The sequence below is a fragment of the Heloderma suspectum genome, chromosome 2 (genome assembly GCF_057233095.1).
Source record: "Heloderma suspectum isolate Gila_16-S chromosome 2, 16-S_ref, whole genome shotgun sequence".
Taxonomy (NCBI): Eukaryota; Metazoa; Chordata; class Lepidosauria; order Squamata; family Helodermatidae; genus Heloderma; species Heloderma suspectum.
In genome coordinates, this window is record NC_139459.1 from 222,042,576 (window position 1) to 222,066,257 (window position 23,682).

General features: G+C 47.5%; 1 protein-coding gene across 4 annotated transcripts in view; it reads right to left on the reverse strand.

Moving 5' to 3' along the window:
* Positions 1-23,682, reverse strand: part of RHBDF2 (rhomboid 5 homolog 2) — a 99,128-nt gene that overhangs the window by 13,726 nt on the left and 61,720 nt on the right. For all 4 annotated transcript variants that reach the window (XM_084838192.1, XM_084838193.1, XM_084838195.1 and 1 more), the window contains exons 2-14: positions 21,769-21,924; positions 20,376-20,506; positions 18,017-18,209; positions 16,841-17,053; positions 15,028-15,156; positions 13,168-13,298; positions 11,394-11,603; positions 10,944-11,055; positions 9,597-9,671; positions 8,459-8,620; positions 7,475-7,584; positions 7,245-7,308; positions 457-551 (exon numbers count right to left, since the gene is read on the reverse strand). In XM_084838192.1, the coding sequence (XP_084694318.1) occupies positions 457-551; positions 7,245-7,308; positions 7,475-7,584; positions 8,459-8,620; positions 9,597-9,671; positions 10,944-11,055; positions 11,394-11,603; positions 13,168-13,298; positions 15,028-15,156; positions 16,841-17,053; positions 18,017-18,209; positions 20,376-20,506; positions 21,769-21,900 (1,757 nt within the window). In that variant the 5' untranslated portion in view covers positions 21,901-21,924. The remainder of the gene's footprint in view (positions 1-456; positions 552-7,244; positions 7,309-7,474; positions 7,585-8,458; positions 8,621-9,596; positions 9,672-10,943; positions 11,056-11,393; positions 11,604-13,167; positions 13,299-15,027; positions 15,157-16,840; positions 17,054-18,016; positions 18,210-20,375; positions 20,507-21,768; positions 21,925-23,682) is intronic.

Sequence of the window (23,682 nt, forward strand, 5' to 3'; positions counted from 1 at the left end):
CTAAACTTTAAGACACTGCATATTGCCACCTTTTGAAGATGACCGGCAGACGGAAGTTTTATAGATTCTGATCCAGGAATCTTTTGCTTAACTTGACAAGAAAGGTAAAATAAGAAATGTTGCTAAACTAAGCAGCTAGATCTTAAGACTTAGGTGATATGATCTTTCTGGAAGCTCAGCTTTGGTAAAATTACCTTAATTAACATGAAACTGTGAAGGAACATGGAACTGTGTTTTTTGACTTCGAGTTAGCATGCTAAGCAGGGGTAATTTGTCCTAACTGATGCTAGCATTGCTTAGGGAACTGACAGAATCCAAATCAGGTTTTCTAAGCAAGCAGGCTTTAAAATTGTTTCTCTCCTACCCAAATGGGGAAAATTGGGAGGTCTGCAGCAGCTAATGACACCATTTGGGGGCAGGGCTGTGATACTCCCTGGATGACTATTTAGTATTTACCTGCCTTTGGTTCCAAGACAGCATGGTCTTCCTTTAATGTCACAGTCCATATGCAAGAAGCCAGTGTGGTTACTTTTGGCCTGATCAGTACATATCTGTAAATAAAAGAGATGCACAATTAGAAAAGAAAGAGAGGGTTGAAGTACATTCATGAGTAATCTGTCCTAATCATGCCCACCAATTTTGCTGCAAATGACTACTGCTAACAACCGCAATGACATACCTGGCTGGACACAGACCGCAACACAACCACCAAGTGGATAACCTAAGCCAACAGGTACTTTAAGTAGTTAACACAGTCTCCCCCAAACTGGCACCCTCTGGATGTGTTGGACTACAACTCCCATCAACCCCAGCCAGCAACACACCTAGAGGGTACCAGGTTGGGGAAGGCTGAGTTAGCCCATCTAGTAGAAGCGTGAGTTCAGGCATCCTGAGATCCCTCATTGTGTCTCATGGCTGGTGCCTCCAGCCAGATTGTGTTATTTTCTAGCTAGCTGCGTTCATGCAGGAAGACTGAGCAGAGAGAAAGCATTCTGATTACAGTCATGGGCAAAACGAGGAAGGAGGGGTGGGTGCGAGTGCACGCGCATGCAAATATGCACACATGAGCATGGGGGCTCCCTACATTCCGGTTATTTGCACTACACAGCAGCAGACTTCCTTCCTCTTCATCCACATTTGTTGTTGTTGTTCAGTCGTGTCCGACTCTTCGTGACCCCAGGGACCATAGCAAGCCAGGCCTCCCTGTCCTCCTCTCTCTCCCGGAGTGTGCTCAAGACCATATTCATTGCATCGGTGATGCTATCTAGCCATCCCATCCTCTGCCGTCCCCTTCTCCTTTTGCCTTCAGTCTTTCCCAGCATCAGGATCTTTTCCAGGGAGTTTTCTCTCTGCATTAGGTGGCCAAAATATTTGAGCTTCACCTTCAGTATCTGTCCTTCCAATGAGCACTCTGGGTTGATTTCCTTTAGGATGGACTGATTTGACCTCCTTGCAGTCCAAGGGACTCGTAAGAGTCTTCTCCAGCACCACAGTTCGAAAGCATCAATTCTTCGGCGCTCAGCCTTCCTTATAGTCCAGCTCTCACAGCCATACATTACTACTGGGAAAACAATAGCTTTGATTAGATGGACCTTTGTGGGCAAGGTGATGTCTCTGCTTCTTACTATGCTGTCTAGGTTTGCCATAGCTTTCCTCCCAAGGAGCAAGCGTCTTTTAATTTCATGGCTACAGTCACTGTCTGCGGTGATCTTGGAGCCCAAGAAAGTAAAATCTGTCACTGCTTCCATTTCTTCCCCTTCTATATGCCAAGAGGTGATGGGGACAGATGCCATGATCTTAGTTTTTTAATGTTGAGTTTCAAACCAGCTTTGGCACTCTCCTCTTTCACCCTCTACAAGAGGCTCTTTAGATCCTCTTCGCTTTCTGCCATTAGGGTGGTATCGTCTGCATATCTGAAGTTGTTGATAATTCTCCCGGCAATCTTAATTCCGAGCTGTGATTCATCCAACCCGACGTTTCTCATGATGTACTCTGCATATAAGTTAAATAAGCAGGGTGACAATATGCAGCCTTGTCGTACTCCTTTCCCAATTTTGAACCACTCGGTTGTTCCATGTCTGGTTCTTACTGTTGCTTCTTGACCCTCGTACAGGTTTCTCAGGAGACGGGTAACGTGGTCTGGTACTCCCATCACTTTAAGAATTTGCCACAGTTTGTTGTGATCCACACAACCAAAGGCTTTAGCGTAGTCAATGAAGCAGAAATAGACGTTTTTCTGGAATTCTCTTGCTTTCTCCATGATCCAGTGAACGTTGGCGATTTGATCTCTAGTTCCTCTGCCTCTTCTAAACCCAGCCTGTACGTCCAGTAGTTCTCAGTTCGCATACTGCTGAAGCCTAGCTTGTAGGATTTTGAGCATCACCTTGCTGGCATGTGAAATGAGCGCAATTGTGCGGTAGTTTGAACACTCTTTGGCGTTGCTCTTCTTTGGAATGGGAATGTAAACTGACCTTTTCCAGTCTTGTGGCCACTGTTGAGTGTTCCAGATTTGTTGGCATATTGAGTGCAGCACTTTAACAGCATCATCTTTTAGGATTTTAAATAGCTCAGCTGGAATACTGTCATCCCTACTAGCTTTGTTGTTAGTAATGCTTCCTAAGGCCCACTTGACTTCACTCTCGAGGATGTCCGGCTCAAGTTCAGTGACCGCACTATCATGGCTATTAGGGACATTCAGATCTTTCCTGTATAGTTCTTCTGTGTATTCTTTCCACCTCTTCTTAATCTCATCTGCTTCTGTTAGATCCCTGCCTTCTTTGTCCTTTATCATGCCCGTCTTTGCACTAAACGTTCCCTTGATCTCTCCAATTTTCTTGAAGAGATCTCTAGTCTTTCCCATTCTGTTGTTTTCTTCGATTTCTTTGCATTGTTAATTTAAGAAGGCCTTCTTGTCTCTCCTTCTTGTCTCTCTGGAACTCTGCATTCAGTTGGATATGTCTTCCCCTTTCTCCCTTGCTTTTCGCTTCCCTTCTTTCTTCAGCTACTTGTAAAGCCTCATCAGACAGCCACTTGGCTTTCTTGCATTTCTTTTTCTTTGGGATGGATTTCGTTGCTGCCTCCTGAACAATGTTACGGACCTCTGTCCATAGTTCCTCAGGCACTCTGTCTATCAGGTCTAATCCCTGAAATCTATTTCTCACGTCCACTGTATATTCATAAGGGATATGCTTTAAGTCATACCTGAATGGTTTAGTGGTTTTCCCTACGTTCTTCAATTTAAGCTGAAATTTTGCAACAAGAAGCTCATGATCTGAGCCACAGTCAGCTCCAGGTCTTGTTTTTACTGACTATATAGAGCTTCTCCATCTTTGACTGCAAAGGACATAAGCAATCTGATTTCGATATTGACCATCTGGTGATGTCCATGTGTAGAGTCGTCTCCTGTGCTGTTGGAAAAGAGTGTTTGCTATGATCAGCGTGTTCTCTTGGCAAAACTCTATTAGCTTTCGTCCTGCTTCATTTTGTACACCAAGGCCATGCCTGCCTGTTATCCCGGTGATTTCTTGACTTCCTACTTTAGCATTCCAATCCCCTATGATGAAGAGGACATCTTTTTTTGGTGTCCGTTCTAGAAGGTGTTGGAGGTCTTCATAGAACTGATCAGCCTCAGCTTCTTCGGCATCAGTGGTTGGGGCATAGACTTGAATTACTGTGATGTTGAATGGTTTGCCTTGGATTCGTACTGAGATCATTCTATCGTTTTTGAGATTGTACCCCAGTACTGCTTTTCCCACCCTTTTGTTGACTATGAGTGCTACTCCATTTCTTCTAAGGGATTCTTGCCCACAATAGTAGATATGATAGTCACCTGAATTAAATTCGCCCATGCTTGTCCATTTTAGTTTGCTGATTCCCAAGGTGTTGATGTTCAATCTTGCCATCTCATGTTTGACCACCTCCAGCTTACCTTGATTCATTGATCTGACATTCCAGGTTCCGAAACAATATTGTTTTTTACAGCATCGGATTTTCTTTTCACCACCAGACACATCCACAGCTGAGTGTCCTTTCGGCTTTGGCCCAGCCGCTTCACTCTTTCTGGCGCTACTTGGAAATACCCTCTGCTCTTCCCCAGTAGTATATTGGACACCTTCCGACCTGAGGGGCTCATCTTCCGGCGTCATATCTTTTAGCCTTGTGATACGTTCCATGGGGTTTTCTTGACAAGAATACTGGAGTGGGTTGCCATTTCCTTCTCCAGTGGACCACATTTTGTCAGAACTCTCTGCCATGACCTGTCCGTCTTGGGTGGCCCTGCACGGTATAGCTTATGGCTTCACTGAGTTACGCAAGCCCCTTCGCCACAACAAGGCAGTGATCCATGAAGGGGATTCCACATTTGTGTGGTCCTGGAATTAGGAGATGTATCTCAACCCTCACACCCATGTCTTCCAGAAAGGCTACCTTGGCCATGGTTCAACCTTGCATAAAACTTGAGAGAGAAAGCAATGGTGCAGTGGTAAATTTTGAAGTGCATCATGACAGTACCCATAGCTACGGCCCCAAGAAGACTCCAAAAATTCAGGTAGCCATGCTGAACTATGTCAACAAACCAGCTCTAGCAGTTTTCATTTCCACCAGGAGCAGGTCTTTTGTAAAGCCAAATGGGTCTTAATTGCCCATTCAAGACCAAGCTACCCCAAAAGATTTTGCATGACAACAGGGATAGCTCACAACAATATATTTTTGCTGGGAAAATCCATTCTGCGCGTGCACACAGACACAGACACAGACACACACACACACACAGCTACTGTGAGGATTTCAGCTAAGCTCAGAGGGAACAGCGAAATCTGAAGAGAGTGGTGGATGATGGCAGTGGCCCAGTTCACACAATCACGGGGTGGTTAACAAGCCACAATGGCCAGCTGATTTGCACACTTACCCTCTCTGAGCACAGCTTTCATGTTGTCTGAACTCGGTGAGGGTGGCTTGTTGGGGAGGTTAACAAAGCACCTAGAACCCAAGGTTATGTGGTACTTTGTCAATCACCACAAACAAGCCACCCTCGCCAGGTTCAGATAACACAAGACGTCGCTGCGATGGGGGCATGGATTGGCAACCCTGCAACCCACCATGACCAATAAGCCAGTAAGCGCCGCTGCTAATCACAAAGTCCAGGCACTCTGACTCTCAAAGTCCTGCTTCCGCTACACCACTGACACCAACTAGTGTAGCAGTGCACACTTCCCCTCTTTGAGTTCAATTGATGGGTGCATCCAAAGACGCACACGTGTCCGTGGCTGCCTGCAGGAAAGGTATGATTCTTTCCCTCAATGGACAGTCCAGTTCTAACATGTCATACCTCTCATTCTGCCTTATTTGTAGGACAGATTTCTCCTTTGTGGAGGGAGAGATACAGTCAGGGCCAGAAATATTGGAACAAGGATAAGTGTTTTGGCAGTTGGCCTCTGTACACCACCACATTGAAGTTGAAAGGAAACACACCCAGATGGGAGCGAAGTCAGGACTTTCAGCTGTAATTCAAGGGGTTTGACAAAAGTGGGGCGCTACCTATTCAGGAAGTACAGCCAGTGGCATCCCCCCCCCCAATCGTTGGTGGCTCATAAGTAATGGAACAAACCAACATGGTTTCAAACTTAAGGATCGCCTTTAATACCTGGATGAAAATATTTTGCGGTCAATGACTGCCTGAAGTCTGGAACCCATGGACATGACCAAATGCTGAGTTTCCTCCCTCGAGATGCTTTGCCAGGCCTTTACTGCAGCTGCCTTCAGCTTTTGCTTGTTTGTGGGTCTTTCTGCCTTCAGTCTTGTCTTCAGTAAATGAAAAGCACGCTCCAGTGGGTGGAGATCAGGTGACTGACTTGGCCACTGAAGAACATCCCACTTCTTTGCCTTGAGAAACTCTTGGGTAGCTTTTGCTGTATGTTTGGGGTCATTATCCATCTGCAATATGAAGCGGCATCCTATCAGTTTGGCAGCATTTGGCTGAATCTGGGCAGAAAGTATAGCCCTATACACTTCAGAATTCATCCCGTTGCTTTGATCAGCAGTCAGGTCCTCAATAAACACCAGTGACCCAGCTCTATTGGCAGCCATACATGCCCATGCCATAACACTGCCTCACCATGTTTGACAGATGATGCGGTATGCTTTGGATCATGAGCTGTTCCTTTCCTTCTCCATACTTTTCTCTTCCCATCATTCTGGTACAAGTTAATCTTGGTTTCATCAGTCCAAAGAATCTTATTCCAGAACTGGGCAGGCTTTTTTAGGTGTTTGCTGGCAAAGGCTAATCTGGCCTGTCTGTTCTTGAGCATTACCAGTGGTTTGCACCTTGTTGTGAAGCCTCTGTATTTACAGTCCTAAAGCCGTCTCTTGACCGTAGATGTTGACAATGACATGCCTACCTCCTCAAGAGCGTTCTTGACCTGGCTAGATGTTGTGAAAGGGTTCCTCTTCACCATGAGCACAATTCTGCGGTCATCCACTGTAGATGTCTTCCATGGTCTTCCAGGCCTTTTGCTGTTGCTGAGCTTGCCAGTTAATTCCTTCTTTTTCAGAATGTTCCGAACTGTTGTGTTGGCCACTCCCAATGTTTTTGTTATCCCTCTGCTGGGTTTATTTTGTTTCCTCAGCCTAATGATGGCCTCCTTCACTTGCATGGACACCTCTTTGGACCTCATGTTGGGGGTTCCAGTGAACAGCTACCAAATGCAAATGTAACACTCCGAACCACCTCCAGGCCTTTTATCTGCTTGATTGGTCATGGGGTACCCAGGAAACAGGCCACACCTGGCCATGCAGCTGCTTGTCAGCCATTCGTTCCATTACTTATGAGCCACCAACAATGGGGGTGTGTGCATGCCACTGGCTGTCCTTCCTGAATGGTTAGTGCCCCACTTTTGTCAAACCCCTTGAATTACAGCTGGAAGTCCTGACTTCGCTCCCATCTGGGTGTGTTTCCTTTCAACTTCAATGTGGTGGTGTACAGAGGCCAACTGCCCAAACAGTTATCCTTGTTCCAATATTTCTGGCCCTGACTGTACATGTAGCCTCTATAAGGCAGCTTCTCTTACACTAGATAAAGAAAGCAAGCAGCCAGAACAAAGCAGCACCATTCTTTTCTCTCTGCAAAAGTTCTTTAAAAACGTCCATCTGCCCTTGCACTGTCCTTTGCAAAAGAAAATTAACAGCAAACAATTTAAGGAAGGAAGGAAGGAAGGAAGGAAGGAAGGAAGGAAGGAAGGAGTCTTTACCGGCCACTTGGTGATGTCATCTGGCCAGATGTGAGGTCGATTTGAAGCCGGTTCCTCACAAGTCCTGTTGGGAGACAGACAGGCACGTATTGGGTTAGAACACACACACCTCCCAGCTCTAACATTTCATAACTCTCATTCTGCCTTATTTGTAGGACAGATCTCCCCGCTTTCTGGAGGGGATACAGACACACACACACACACATGCAGACAGACACAGAGCTAGCTACCTGGGATCCTGAGAGCATACAGCCCCTGACGACCTCTTCAGGCTGGAATTGCTGGGGTCAATATCTGGTGGAGTATGATCTGGCCACTTTACAAAAGTGGCCAGTGTTTCCTATGAGGGGAAAAATGACTTTCTAAATTTAGATATCATAATATACATCTCTCTCTCTCACATCTCTTACACCTATCCACAGTAATATTTTTAATTAGTAGTAGAAGTAGTCATAGCTGTATTTTAAGAAAGAGCAGACTCTTACCAGAGGCCTATTCATACAGAGTGCTTATTTGGCATAAGAGGTCCTTCTTTATTACTGGGGTCACTGCTGAAAATCTGTGACCTGAGGCAGCCCACCGAAACCAGAATATACCCACCTTTAGGAAGAAACAGACGGCATTTTTTTAAGATCTAGAAGGGTTTTTGTTGACCCCTCTATAATTGGGTTCGTACGTTTGTAGGAATTATATTAACTTCTCTGGGCTATGGCTGGTCATGTAAATTGACACTTATCTAAAATGCGAGCAAAAGATTCCTGTGACAAGATAATGGCACCAAGGGGATTTTCCACCTCAGGGAGTATACAAGTATTTGCAGAGTGGCCATTTCCTTTATTCCACAGGAGATAACTATACAAGACTTCAAAGCACTCAGTGGAAGGAACTCAGTCCAGCTGGATCTCAAAATGCCCTTCAAGTGTCCCTCTGCCTTGTCGTCCAGAAAACTCTGGCTTCTCTTGGTCCGCAACAGAAACGGCAAAATTCATCCCTGGACCACAAAGTCTTTGATACATTTACAACAGTCTTCCCCAACTTGGTGCCCTCCAAATGTGTCGGACTACAACTCCCATTGCTGGCTGGGGGATGCTGGGAATTGTAGTCCAACATATCTGGAGGCCACCAGGTTGGGGAGGGCTCGTTTACAATGTCCCGCCAACATTCAAAGGAGGTAGACGGCACTACTAGAGCAACTCCCAGGCTGCTGCCCTTACCGAGCAATCCTCTCGCAGAGTCTGAACACAGCCAGAATTGTCATTCTGGACGCAGCAGCCTGAATGGCGCTCCTGATCTCTCTGTTTCTGGATCAGCTTCTCTATCTGTTGGTCCTTCCGGATGCAAGGGGAAAACTTGGCTCCTAGGTGGATCAAGTCAATCTGAAACACAAAGGGGTGATGGGAAGGTGCTCAATGAAAAAGAACGTTGCCCGTCTAACTTCCCTCCCTCCCCCGTCACCATGAGCAGTAAGTGCCACCAAGGGCGCCACACACAGCCAACAACTAGGGTGACCCCTGGGGTTGCTTTGCATGTTGCATAAAAGTGGTAAAGAGGAAAATGTGGCTGATCGACCCCTTTTTCCTCCCACTTCTGGATTCTGTGCAAGAGGTGGGAGAGCAGAAGTTAGGATTTTTTTGACCCCACCTCAGAATTGGCATCTGCCCTCTTTCAAGTGAGCCATAAGCGTTAAGTGCACATTATTCATGCTTCCTCTTGCTACTTCTATGGAACATTCAGAGCCTTCTGCTGACATCCAAATGCTTCCTGGTTAGGGTGCAAACAATTATGAGAGAGAAGAGATGTTTAATGCGGTGCTCGAAGCTTGATCATACACTTATGGGGATAGGTCTGGTTTTCATACCGTCAGGGGTGGGCACCTTGTGGCTCTCCAGCTGTTTGGGCCTACAATGCCCATCAGCCCTAGCCAGCATAGCCAACCGTGAAGGATCATGGGAATTGTAGGCCAAAACATCTGGAAGGCCACACATTGCTCACCCCTTATCTAGCTGATGGTCACTTCAGGAGGTGGACAGAGAATTGCTTCCTAATCCATAGCGGTCTCCAACTCTGGGAGCATTTTGCTTTTGTTTCAAATACCATCACTGCTAAAGGAAGTGGCTTTGAGCACCACCCTCACATCTAGCCAACTGGTAGCTAAAGGCCATGTTTTATTTCAGCAGTCACAGTATCTGTAGGTTGTTAAAATTATAAAGCACAGGAGGTCACAGGTCAGACCAAGAACCGAACTTGCTGTGCAGAAGTCACTGTGGGCAATGCATCCATTAATTTCCTTTTAGGATGAGAATGATCATTTCAACAAGACTAATGCAAACAAAAAGGAAGCAGAGCCTTTACCGAGCTTGGGCCTATCCAGAAGTTCTCTTGCTGGATGTACTTCACACTCTCGTACACACCTTTATTCCGCAGTACCTGCAATGCAATGGAGACATTCGCAAGATAAGAGAAACAGAAACTATCCTAGGAGAAGTTTTGGATTGGATTGTTTCTCCTGCTGCAAACGGTAGATGCGAGATTAGAGAGTGAATCGAAGCGTGCCTGATATATCAAATGGAGCCATGGACGATGGCTTTTGAGAAATCGAGAAAGACAGATGAGATCACAGAGCAGGCTGAAGAGAGCCTGGCCTAACCCAACTCAACGGGCACCATTTCAAAGAACCAGCTGGCAATGTTTCCTGAATTGCGTTTGTGTCTGAAGCCTCAAACATTTGGTAGATTGCATCAAATAACCCTTGCTCCATTTGTATCACTTTATTCTGCTGGCAGAAAACTAGCGGATTATGGCTTTTCTGGTTGCAAATTTTAGGTTTTGTTGCCCAGCTAGCCAGTACTCTTCATTTCTGCCTGCTCAGGGGCTATCCTTGAAGGCTCCCTGGAAATTTCTGTCGCTCCAGAATGTGGCTGCACACCTGTAGGTAGCTGCCAGCTGTAAGGAGGACATAACACCTGCACTGAAAGTTCTACGGTAGAGCCAATTTGTTTCTAGGTACAATTCAGCATGGTATTTTTGACCCTTCATGTCCTTCAACAGTTTGGATCCAGGGTATCTTACATGACACCACCATCTCCTGTGCTTAGGTCATCAAACTTGGCCAGCTGGATGTGCCTGATCTTGTCTGATCTCAGAAGCTAAGCAGGGTCAGCCTTGATTAGTACTTGGATGCGAGACCACCTGGAAATCAGGCTTCCTGCACTGAGCAGGGGGTTCGACTTGGTGGTCTTGTAGGCCCCTTCCAACCCTATTAATTCTATGATTCTATGAAATGGGGCCCAGCTGCCAAGCCAGCACTGCTCGATGTTCACCAGGCGGCACAACGGACAGGGCATTTTCAGCGGTGGCACCTCATTATGTAATCCACCCAGAGAACTCTTGTTATAGGACGGATGCAAAACATGATACATCAATAAATCATGAACATTCCTCCCTAAAGAGGTTTGGCAGACCTACTTGATTTTGGTATTTAGAAGGTTGGTTAAGAACTACATTGTTCCAGTGAGCATATTCCAAAACTTCTAATATTTTACTGGAACCTGCAGCTGTTATAGATTTGTAATGATAGTTAATGCAATTTTTGTTTTAATGGATTGTATTGTGTGGATATTATTTTTAAGCTATTGTTAGCCACCCTGAGGCTTTTTAAAAGGATGTGGGGGAATATAAATGAAACAATAGGAGACTCACTAATTCTGTTGTCAGATGCTGGGCAAAGCCAATCGGAGCAATTCCATAGGTGCAAATGATCAGCAGGGTGATGATGATATGGACAAAGGTAATCCAGTAGGTGAAGTAAGGCCTATTAAGGATATGGAAGAAAGCAGCAGAAGGGAGAGTGTTATAGGCCAGAATTATCTCCAGAACAAGTTCTGTTTACCATCAAGTCTCAAGTGCATACTGATGGGAAAAGGACTATAACTGAAACTTGCAGGTACACTGCTAATTCAATGCATATCTGATGCACAGAACTGAAAGGAACTAAAATGGGAGTTGTAGTCCAACACATCTGGAGGGTGCCAGGTTGGAGAAGGTTGCTCCAGACAAAAGCCAGTCAAGAGTGACACACTGTTTCATAGCTTGTTTCAAACAAACAGCCTCTAGATAGTGGCACATTGCTGACCAGCACCCTCTTCCTACCTATGGCTGTCCGTGAGCTCCAGCTGTGAGCGCACCATGCTGCTGATGCTCCGGCGGTATGTCCTATTCAGCCACTTGCCCACCACTCCCAGCCCGTAGTATCGCTTCTTGCGATCAAAGGCAAAGTGCTTCACGCGAGCAGCAATCCGCGTGCCCCGCTTGGGAACGGCTGCTGTGGACGGGAGGCCCTTGCCAGCCATTACTGCACGCCTGCAAGAAGAGAAAGGCCTTTGTTAATTCAAAGCCTGAGAATAGCACAGGCACATACGGAATTAGTATTCCTAAATACTGATCATTAAAATGCTTCTGTTCCCACAACCCCATCAACCTAAATGTTCGCTTCCCGAGTTAAGTCCGTATTTTATTGAAGGGCCACGTGGTCATGCATCAAATGTGGTGTTGTTTTGTGTCCTCTGACCCGCTCCTCCCACCAGCTCTTTTTGTTTCGGCCTGCTCACCCTTTCTGCAGGGAGATCACAAGAACAAGACGAACATTTGTTTGAATGCTGTTGCCTCCTTGAGCGCATGAATAAAACCCCCACTGTCCAGGAACAGATCAGGTGGTCAGAGAGATACTGGGTAGGATCCAATGTTAGTCCTAAATAATCACAAGTATCTTAAGTCCCATTAATTTCAACAGGTCTACTCTAAGGAGGTCAAATCAGTCCATCCTAAAGGAAATCAACCCTGAGTGCTCATTGGAAGGACAGATACTGAAGCTGAAGCTCCAATATTTTGGCCACCTAATGCAAAGAGAAAACTCCCTGGAAAAGACCCTGATGCTGGGAAAGACTGAAGGCAAAAGGAGAAGGGGACGGCAGAGGATGAGATGGCTAGATAGCATCACGGATGCAATGAATAGGACAGGAAGGCCTGGCGTGCTGTGGTCCATGGGGTCACGAAGAGTCGGACACGACTGAACGACTGAACAACAACAACAACAACTCTACATAGGACTCACATTGGATACTGCCCACTATGTTGAAATGCAGTACAGCCCACTTCTCTTGTTACTTCCTGTCCGCAATGCAAAAGAGACCAAGACTCTTGCTAGGTAGAGTCTCCATAGCCCTTCACCTCCATATTTCTTTCAGGGACTGCCTCCCAGAGTCAGCGTTAATACGAACAATTCATACAGCCAGCCTCAAACTATGACCTGGTTCACATGACCCAACAGCCCACCGTGACTTAATTTATCCATGGGGGCTGTTGCACTGTGCCAGGCACCAGCAGGTGCCCGACTTGCTGTGGCTTGTCATGTTGTGTGAACCCAGGCAGCAGGGGTTGTCTGAGGGTTAGATAATCCTCACATAACCCATGGCTTGATTTAGGGTTATTTGAGGGTTGTCTAACCCCGGGTTCGTATGACACAATAAGTCATGGTAAGCTGGGCACCACACAATGCAACAGCCCCTGTAGGTAAAACTAAAGCACAGTGGGCTGTTGTGACATGCGAACAGGCCCTGTGAGTCAGGCATAACACACATTAAATTTAAAAGGCCTGCATGGAGGGGTGGGGAGACAGGTATTTCCCTATTGCTGAAATGGCTAAGCAGGCAGCAGGTGAGCCTCTCTGGCAAGCGCATTCCAAAACTGGTGTGCCACAACCGGAAAGGCCATTTCTTTGGCAGCCATCAATCACACGTCAGATTGGAGGGGTGGGTGTCTAGCTTTCTCTCTCTGGTGGCAATAGCTTAGATATGGCTAAGGACTAAATAGGCACTGAGGAGCACATCCCTTTTGGTACCATTCTAAACTGGAATCCAAGACTCACTGAAGCGGGTGCTCAGCCTCAGGTGACTTGCCATCCTCTGGCTGAGGAAGTCCTCGGAAGGCAGAGGCCGAGAGGGGTGGGGATTCAAACACGTCATCTGGCATGGAGCACATCTCGTCATGTGTGTCAACCTGTGGGAAAGAGAGGGACAGAGAGACTGTCATGGCCTAAGGGCCCTGGAATCCCCAACAAGGTGCCCATGGACACCTCTTATAGCGCCTGTCAGGATCCCCAGCCAGTTTTAATTCTTAAGATTTTTTTTAATCCTTTAAACTGGGATTGTATTTGGGTTCCTGGCAAGTTATTTTTCTTTCAGTCTCACCAGTTTGCCTTCTGGCAAATGAGTGTTCTGTGACTGGCCATGCCCACCACAGCAGCCATTTTATGAATGAGGAACCCCCCCTCATGGTAGCCATTTTGTGAGTGCCAACAACATTCTCTCAAAATTCCAAATATGTCCAAAATGTTGGGGACCCATAGCAAGGCTCTATCTTGTTAAATGACTATAACTGCCAAGCCCAGCCACTGTGGCCACAAGACACTGTGGTTACCATAATTCTACATTGACATCTACACAAATCATGCACCATGGCAGTGTTTGGTGAATAAGGCAGCAAACAGAGAGAGGCTTATGGACCAAAGAATGACTTCACATTCTCCCATGTGGTGTGGAACAGAATGCCGTTCAGCAAAGTAGGCAGGGAATGGACACATGGGTGATAGATAGAAAGCCAGCCAATTTAGTAAAAGGGTTACTAAAACTGGTTTTTTTTTTAAAAAAGATGTCAGCTTCTTAGTCTTTTCGCTGAATAACATACACAGAGATATTCAAACAAGGAGTTTAACTTGGGGCATCTGGAGGTGGCAGGGGGAACACAAGGATGCAATTCTGAGCTATACAATTTAAAAGGAACATGCAAAAATCAATCAGATGTGGGCATTAAGGATGGCCATAATGCTTCCTGAGCAAGACACACCAACCTCAAAGGTGCCAGTACCAAAAAGAGTATTTCAAGCTCATGAGTATTTCAAGCTTGTGCAAGTACAAACACTGGGATTGGGGCAGACAAATCTGTTACCACCATCTGATCCTGGCCATTGGAGACACCTTCTTATGTTACAGGAAGGGTGCTGAATCTCTTTTAGCCCAGGGGCGAATCCCATTTTGAAGAAGCTCTGGGGGGCCGCATTCCAGTGGTGGGAGGGACGCAAGGCTGCGTAAAATGGGTGGGACCAAAAATACCAGCATATGTTAGCTTAAAGCTCTTACCGCTAATAACGAAACCTTCAGAGAGGCATTTCTGCCTTTTAGAAGGGGGGGGGGAGCCACAAAAACACCAAATGATGGGGGGCTGGAGGAAAGGGGGCAGGGCCAGGGCCATCTGGGGAACCCCCAGAGGGCTGGACTGGGACCCAGGTTGGCTGGATGTGGCCCCCAGGCCTGAGGTTCTACAACCCAACTTTACAGCATGGGAGCTCCTATAGCACAGCTCCTCCTCACCCGACCCATGGAGTGTTGGAAGCCTCAGGACACTGGAAGCAACTCTGGGAAGCTGGTACCATGCTGGCTGCAGCACCAGCCCATTCCCAAGCACTGTACAGGAACTGTGACCATGTTCCAGGCACTGACCCATTAGGTCCCTCCTTGCTTTGAAGTGATGGAAAGATATATTTAGGTTTAGGACACAGGAAGTGAAGACACCTCCTACAGCCATCAGAGGGTGTTGCTGAGAAGTTGCTGCAGTTCCTTCCCATTAAGAGTTTTGCTGGGAGAGGGTGCAGGGCTCCTGACAGGAATGGAACAATGCTATGGTGACATGGAAAGGGAGCAGAGCAGGGAAGCTATGGAACCATGCTTGCCTTACTGAAGAATGAGGAGTCAAAGGTTTCCATGCCGTCCACCACATCCTCATCCATGAAGCTGGGATAGATGAAGCTCCGTTTGTTACCCCTCCGTTTTGACACCGAGGGCTCCAGACCTGAACGTCCCTTTTGTAGAAATCAAATGAGAACAATGAATGGTCAGGTTCAAACACCTGCTGTTAAGCTGAGGAATTTTACAACCCTGTACTGCAGGGGTTGGAAACATCAGGTCCATGGGCCATATTCAGCCTGCGGAGTTTCTCCATCCAGCCTGTAGCCCCATCCAGCTGCTGCCCCTTCCTAAGCCCCTGTCCCCAAGGAAGCTACCTGGGAGAGGAATCCCCATGGTTATCTCCAAACAGTGATTGGCAATAACAGCAATCCCTGCTAGAAAAGCAGCGTCTCAATGCAGAGAGAGGCAGGAATGGCTGCTCCTGCCAGTCTTTGCATGGAGAAACTGCTATGACATCACAGGGTGGGGCTTCAGGGAGGGCCCATCCCCAACGTCATCCAGCCCCTGGAAGCATGGGTCGGGGAGCAATCTGACCCCTGGGAGCTAAACAGTTCCCCATTCCTGCTCCACTGGGAGGTGACCAATCTTGATGCTGCGTTTTAAAGATGGAAGAGCCATGAAAGGGAGGAAGCCATGGCGATTTCATGTCATGACTGAACACTGTAATCCTACAGAAGTGAAGAGCTGAGACAGCACAGAGAGAGACTGTAGGCCGACATTGCTACAGCAGCGTCCTGTTCAGTAAGTCCGTTTTGCCTTGCTGTCTGTTGGATAGAAGCCCATGCTACGAATATTGGTTCTGAATATCAGGTGGGCAGTTTTACACAGAAAAAAAATGCGGACTGCCTCCAAAGCCAAAAGTCCCCAGTCCCAAGCCGCCACACTTCCCCTGTGCCATATAACAGTGCCATTTGGTGGCTCTACTCATATAGCCTGAGTTGGCAGCTCATGAGACTGTGCCCAGTACCTCAACTGTGCATCCATCACAGTTCCCAATTTATGAACTTATAAACACATTTGCAAATTTGACTACACACCTCAGGAAGATCCCCCCCCACACACACACACACACTAAAAACACTCATAACCTAACAAGATAAGGAAGTTCAGAATAAGAAAACATCTGTGTCCCAAGTCAACTCTGACCTTTTTAGTTTAATTTCTGCATTTTAATGTTGAAAGAAAGTCTTAAGAGATGTCAAAATGAAAGAGATTCTTAAAAAAAGAGAGACTAAAGTCACTGGTTCTCAAGTCTCACTGAAATTAGAATTTCGCGTGAATTTAATACACATTTTGCCAGCTGAATTTTCAGGAAAAAAAAATCATTGCCATGATTTGCAAACTAGGAGTCTGCTTCAAATATTTGCTTCGATCCTACAAGCCAAGTTTCTCTTTTTGGTCTGCAATGATTACGCTGGTACTATTTCACGCATGAAAAAGCAGGTGGTGATGGTGGGTCTGCACGAGCGCAACTTTGTACTGATAACTACCAGATTTTAATCCACAGCATAACGTGAAACAAAACAAAAATCCCCCTTTATCCAATACGGAGCTAGACAGGCATTACATCACAATGGAATAAGGTTACTTGGTAGTAATTGGAGAAAGGGATTTTCATTGTATTCCGTTTTTTGCTCAAACTGAAATTGTAGACACCAGCCACTTGTTTATCAGCATTCGCGTTGTACAGTTGATGAGTGGAAAGATAAGGAAGCAGCAACATACACAGCCTCTTCTATAGCAGTAAAGCAAGGGGACAGGGAGGACAGCTTAGTCACAAAACCAAACCAAACTCACTCTGATCATAGCGGCAGCTGCCTTGAAACTCATATGGGCAACGGATTCCCTCTTCCTGCGGGGTAGACGGGTGTAGCCAGACCGTACGCTACCGAATGATGTTAACGAGATGACGCCAGGGGTCAGAGGAGGCAGGACAGGATGTGGGGTGCGTGGACGATCCACCTCATCTGGGTGCCGGAAGGGACGGCCTCGGGCCAAAGGGTCCACGATCTGAAAGACCAAAGCTACTGAAGTCCAAAGCAAATGCCTGAGCTATTGAGAGTATTAGTTTCGTTTATATCCTGTTTTTCCTCCATAGAACTTAAGAGCAGCCTTGGAGATACGTCAAACAAATCACTCTCTCTCTCTCTCAGTCTAAGGCAGAGGTTGGCAACATGGTGACCACGTTGCACTGGCACCCACCAAGACCACCCCCCGTGTGCCCACAAGACTGCTTTCCCCCAACCTCTATTAAAATCAATGGAGCAATATCACTCCCTCAACTTTAACAGAGACGGGCAAGAGGTGCCCTGTCGAAAAATGTCTTGGCGGGGGGGAAGCCCACCCGCCCACCAAAGACCTTTGGGGCAACAAGTTTCTTGGCAGTGAGTGGGCTTCCTCCTCCCTCCAGCCATTTTTTGGTGGGAAGACTCCTTTCCCCACCTAGCACTCCACTGACTTTAACAGAAGTGGGAACAAAAGTCCCCTGAGCAAAAAAAAAGGCTGGAGGGGGTGGGGAAAGAAAAGCGAGAATCTAGAGAAGCCGGTGGTGTCTGGGACACTGTCCCAAAATGTCAAGGGCGCCCCCAGCCTCCAGAAGATTGCCTACCCCTGGTCTAAGGCCAGCCATAACACATATGGACTCAGGAAGCCGTCAAGTCAGACTGCTGGTCCACCTACTCTAGTGGGGTCTCCTCTGACCAGCAGTGCCTCCGTGGTGCCTTGAGCAGCAGTCTTTCCCCATCATCTGCTACCTGTTCCTTTTAACAGGAGACGCCAGGGATTGAACTTGGGACCTTCTGCGGGCAAAGCACTGGCCCTACCACCGAGCTGCAGCACTTCTCCAGCAAGCTTAATATCCAAGCAGGGATATAAATCCAGGGTTCCCCACAAGCAAGCCCAGCACAATCAACTCCTTTGCCTTACTGGCCCTCTTGTGCAACGATGCCCGAGACGCAGGAAGCGGCAGCCTACCTTGGGCATCTTCTTTGGCTTGGGAGACTCTGTGCCTTGAAAGGAGGGCACTTCCAGGCTGGGCAGCTCCATTTCTCGGTAGGCAGCTTTGAGTTTTCCGTACCGCAGGCTGCAGTGCTGCAGGCTCTTGCGCTGCCAGTGCTGCCGCTTCCCATCCCAGTCATTGCTGACTCCAAACCACTGGGCCGTCCCTCTGGGTGGAGGAAACAGCAGACCGGCCCCATGAGAGCTACACCCAGCATGTCCCCCGAGTGCCCTTTCCAGAGGTCAGTGGCCCCCATCCAGCCCACCTAGGCCCCCTCCAGTCACCTGGAGTGCTATTTCCAGAGGTCAGTGGCCCCCATCCAGTCCATCAAGGCCGTTTCCAGAGGTCAGTGGCCCCCATCCAGCCCACCAAGGCTCCCATCCAGTCACCTGGAGTGCTGTTTCCAGAGGTCAGTGGCCCCCATCCAGCCCACCAAGGCCGTTTCCAGAGGACAGTGGCCCCCATCCGGCCCACCAAGGCCCCCATCCAGTCACCCGGAGTGCCGTTTCGAGAGGTCAGTGGCCCCCATCCAGCCCACTAAGGCCATTTCCAGAGATCAGTGGCCCCCATCCAGCCCACCAAGGCTGTTTCCAGAGGTCAGTGGCCCCCATCCAGCCCACCAAGGCCCCCTCCAGTCACCCGGAGTGCCGTTTCCAGAGGTCAGTGGCCCCCATCCAGCCCACCAAGGCCCCCTCCAGTCACCCGGAGTGCCGTTTCCAGAGGTCAGTGGCCCCCATCCAGCCCACCAAGGCCCCCTCCAGTCACCCGGAGTGCCATTTCCAGAGGTCAGTGGCCCCCATCCAGCCCACCAAGGCCGTTTCCAGAGGTCAGTGGCCCCCATCCAGCTCACCAAGGCCCCCATCCAGCCCACCAAGGCCCCCATCCAGTCACCCGGAGTGCCGTTTCCAGAGGTCAGTGGCCCCCATCCAGCCCACCAAGGCCGTTTCCAGAGGTCAGTGGCCCTCATCCGGCCCACCAAGGCCCCCATCCAGTCACCTGGAGTGCCGTTTCCAGAGGTCAGTGGCCCCCATCCAGCCCACCAAGGCCGTTTCCAGAGGACAGTGGCCCCCATCCGGCCCACCAAGGCCCCCATCCAGTCACCCGGAGTGCCGTTTCCAGAGGTCAGTGGCCCCCATCAAGCCCACCAAGGCTGTTTCCAGAGGTCAGTGGCCCCCATCCAGCCCACCAAGGCCCCCATCCAGTCACCCAGAGTGCCGTTTACAGAGGTCAGTGGCCCCCATCCAGCCCACCAAGGCCGTTTACAGAGGTTGACGGCCCCCATCCAGCCCACCAAGGCCTTTTTTCTCCAGAAAACCTCTCTGTCCTTGCCTCCCAGAACAACTGGCCAGTGGGCGCGTTTTCAGATGGTGGCAGCAGGGGTGGGGCGTGGGGGGAGAAACAGGCTGGAGAAAGGACGTTGAAGGCTGGCTGTGACACACGCTTTGCCTACCCTCAACACAGAACGTGCTGCTCAGCCTTTGTATGTTGGTTGCCTACAAAACCTTCGTATACTGGTGACCCGCTCTGTGCAGAAGCAGCCATGCTTGTGATTGGACATGAGACCTGTTTTGTGATATGGGGGCGGCTGCCTGGGAAGCACCCTTAAAACTGACGAAGACAGCAAACATGAGGCACGACTGTTGAAAATTTGATTATATCTAATTTCTTTTCAAGGCTTCAGAGTGTGTTCAAGGGGAAAAAATGTTTTGGAACCCAATATTCGTTTTTCATGGGGGGGAGATGGGGGTGGGGAGGGGAGAGGCATGGCAATTTGATGGTAGTTGCAGTAGGGAATAAGGAAAAGCCTGTGGGAATTCTTTCTCCCATCCACCTCCCTTTTGTTCTTAAAGCAGTTTTTAAAACTTCTTAACATGACTTTGGCACAGTTCACACTTTTGCCCATCCATTTACAAGGGATAAGGTTTGCTTTTAAATCAGAGGAATGTACAAATAAGTTCGTATCCAGCACCTCATAAGAGTCTGCCTTCAAGGCCAAGAAAAGAGAATCTAGCATGCTTCCAGATGAGCCTTCTATTGTCCTGCTGCATTCATGGAATTTTATGGGGTCCGTGTGTGAGGGGGTCCAGATCAAATATCTTCTATTTGTAAGCCTCCCATGTTTTCCCACAACTATTCCATCTTTTTTTCTTATCAGAAAAAATCCATTACAGAAGACAGAATAGCTGCAAAATGCCTTTTTGTTGTTAGTGCTAGAAGCCCTCCACCTGGGAGCACCTCTAGAAACACCTAACAGCAACTCCTTCTAGCACCTTCAAAAATAATAAAATAATTATCAACATACAGGCCAAAATGGTGGCCTAAAGGTTGCCTTACTTGCGAATACTCTGGGACAGTGAAGTTTGTCTGTGCAAGGCAGGATGCCTTTCGAAGTTGCTGTCCTGTCGTTTCATCCTGGACTCTTGGAGACTCACACTCTTTTGGAGAACTGGGTTTTTTTTCAGAAGCTAGAAGAAACATGGAAGTAGTTAGCAAGAAAGATGGGGAGGAAGGAATCATTTAGAAAGAGAGAGAGAGAGAGAGAGAGAGAGAGAGAGAATATGAATGCCCAACACATGACAACATGACATGAACTATGCTTGGGCCTGCCCTTGTTATGGAATGTCCTCCATCAGGAAGAGATGATGCTCCTCAATCAGGGAGAGATCACACTCCTCAGTCTGGAAGAAAGAAAACCAGAGGAGTTTTCTCCAGTACTTGGCTATGCAGTCTTGCAATGCTGTGAAAAGGGGATAGAGGAGTTCGATGGTGCATTTGTGGAGTTCTGTGCAGGTTTGATTACAAACGCAGCCCCTGACACAGTTTACAACTTTGAGAATCAGTGGAGGAAAGAGAAAGAAATGGAGTAAGGCAAGGGTAGACAACCTGGTGTCCTCTAGGGTTTTGGACTACAACTCACAGAAGCAGCAGCCAGCATAGCCAATGGCCAATGATTACGGGAGTTGAAGTCAAAAACATCTGGAGGGCACCAGGTTGCCTACCTCTAGAAGGGTGGAGGCTCTCAACTAGTAGAGATGTGACATTCAGGAAAAGTCACAATAAAATACTTGTAGTAGAGAGCCCAGGGCAAGAAGAGTTTATGAAGGAGGTCTACTCCTCATTTATGGTGCAATGATTCAGAAAAGGGTTCTCACTTCTTCTTCCTTGCCTTTGGTAGGAAAAAAAGAGTGATAGACATAGCGTATCTACATGGTGCAAGGTTACATGCAAATAAAGTGAAATCTTAAGACAACCCAATTGGCTGATTAGCTCTGACTGATTATCGTTTTCGGAAGGAAGATCCTCCTCAAGTCAGATTGCCTAGGTCAGGGATGGGCAACGTTGGGAGGTCCAGGAACATTATTGTCCCCTGGACTGCCCCCTACCCATTTTTTTGGTGCCTGTAGTGGCTACAGAGCACCAAAAAAGTCAACACTGGTTTGCAGAGAAGCTAATTTTGACCATTTTGGGGTTCCGTAGCCATCATGGAAATCTTTCCCTTCTGACTTAAAAAAAAAAACTGGCAGCAAACTGGCAGCAAAATTTTTGCCAGCGCTACAGATTTCAGTGGTGCCGAGGCAAGAGGCAGCATGTTGCTCACTCCTATCTTAGTGGTGGACTTAGGCGGAGACTTAACTTCAAGATACTAACAGCAACCCCCCCGTACACAACGTAATCATGGAAATTTAAGCGCTAATAACCATTTATGGGTAACTGTGGCCATTCATACCACTGTCTGGTTGCTTTCATCCTCTGCCTCCACTGGTGGAATTGTGATGGAAAGGTTGGGGGGCTTCTTGCTCTGCAGACGGCTGCTGCTGCTGCTGGAGCGGCTGCTTCCATTCTTGTCACTGTCAGCCATCTTGGATAGGATGTTTTAGTCAGGCTGAGATAAGGAAAGAAACAGGAGTTGTGGACCTTTAGATCTCCCCGAGCCAAAGCCCAAAAGTAAACAGGTGAGTTAAAACTGAGTGTGTCAGGGAGACATTTTGTTTCATGTCTTTATTTAGCACAATCCCCAAGTAGAGTCACATACCAGATATCCTCTGAGCAAGAATAAATCTGCTTTAAGAAAGGGTAGAGAAAACTTGTCCTGCACCAAGGACCAATGTAAAAATAAGCGAGTCAGAAGGTTTCAACTAATCTGCATGCCAATATTTCTTTTTGTTGAATTCATTTGTAATCTGCTTTCTCAGCCATACTGAGCCACTGAGGTGGCTTATAATAATAAAACTAAAGCAGGGGTGGTGAACCTTCTCGGCCCAGGTGTTTGGTGACTTTCCAGTGACAGTCAATGGGAAAACATGAAGCTTCAGATTTATGGACCCTAGTCGAATCTGACAGCCTCTGAGCCACACCAGGCTGCTTTCCAAAATGCGCTCCAAACCAAATCTATGAGCAACATACAGGCCTAGCAGGAACCACACATTTGCGCTCATTTCAGAATTGAAGCTCTTTCCCAATTAGCTTAAGTGTGTTTACCAAGGGAACCCCAAGCGCCTTCTTCAATCATCCTGGCTTATTCAGGCTGACTAAAGATCGCAGGTGCAAGGGAGAACCTACTGAGAATGCAAGGACTCACATTAATAAGGGAATGCCCACAGAACAGGAGGGCAAGACTCTGCATGGGATTAGCTGTACAGAGTGGGTCAGCCAGGGTTTACAATATAGCTCTTAAGTGGTCTCACCCACTTTGCAATTGGAGCTATGTAGTTTTAAAACCCCAGTGACCTGTCAATACTAGCATGGGAATGGTTAAACCCTCCAGACAGTTGGCAAAAGGAGACGGCTTACATAAGGGACCAAGGAATAGACTCTTATAGGTAGCAAGTAGGTAGAGATCCAGCTATTGTAGGCTTCAGATCATAGACCATCACAGTGGTCTCTAAGACATCACACCAAACCAACCAACCAACCAACCACGGTTTGCGCTAAGCATAGTTAAGAAGCATACCATGCTATGGTTTGAGCTTCCAAATGTAGAACAAGAAAACCATGATTTAGAGCAGGGATGTTGAATTTTAGACACGTGGGCCAAATCCAACCCATCTTGGATTCCAGTTTGGCCCTCCAGGCCTCTCTACATGGCTGGGCTCCTTTTTCCTGGCTCCACCCCCTTTTTCTCAAGCGCTTGGTGTTTTCTCAGATTTTGTGCAGCCCCCCGCCCCCCCTGACTAGGCATGATAAAAGGGTTAAATGCCTCTCCTGAGGCTTGGTTACTGGGAGTAAGAGCTTGAAGCACCAATATACTGGTATTTTCAGCACCACCCACCACTGGAATGTGGCCTCCAACAGCTTCTCCAAATCTGCATTTGGCCCTCAGTCTGAAAAAGGGGCTGACACCCCTGGTTCAGAGCGGTTTGTCGGCTTTTGTTTTTCATTTATGCTGCACTCAGCTTCATACGTCAATAAATGTATTCCTGTCTCCAGGGTGCAGCAACCATTTGAGGTGAAGGAAAAGACCAAAACTGTGCCTGTCACTGGTTTTTGAATTCAGATGTAATGGCAGACCTAGAGATGAAAAATTTCCTAAAATTTTGAAGCCATGGAAAAACCCCTTTCCCCCTCTGTTTTTTTTTGGGGGGGGGGGGAATGGAATGGAAATTTTGGGGAAAACTGAAAAATAAGCAATACTTATTTTGTA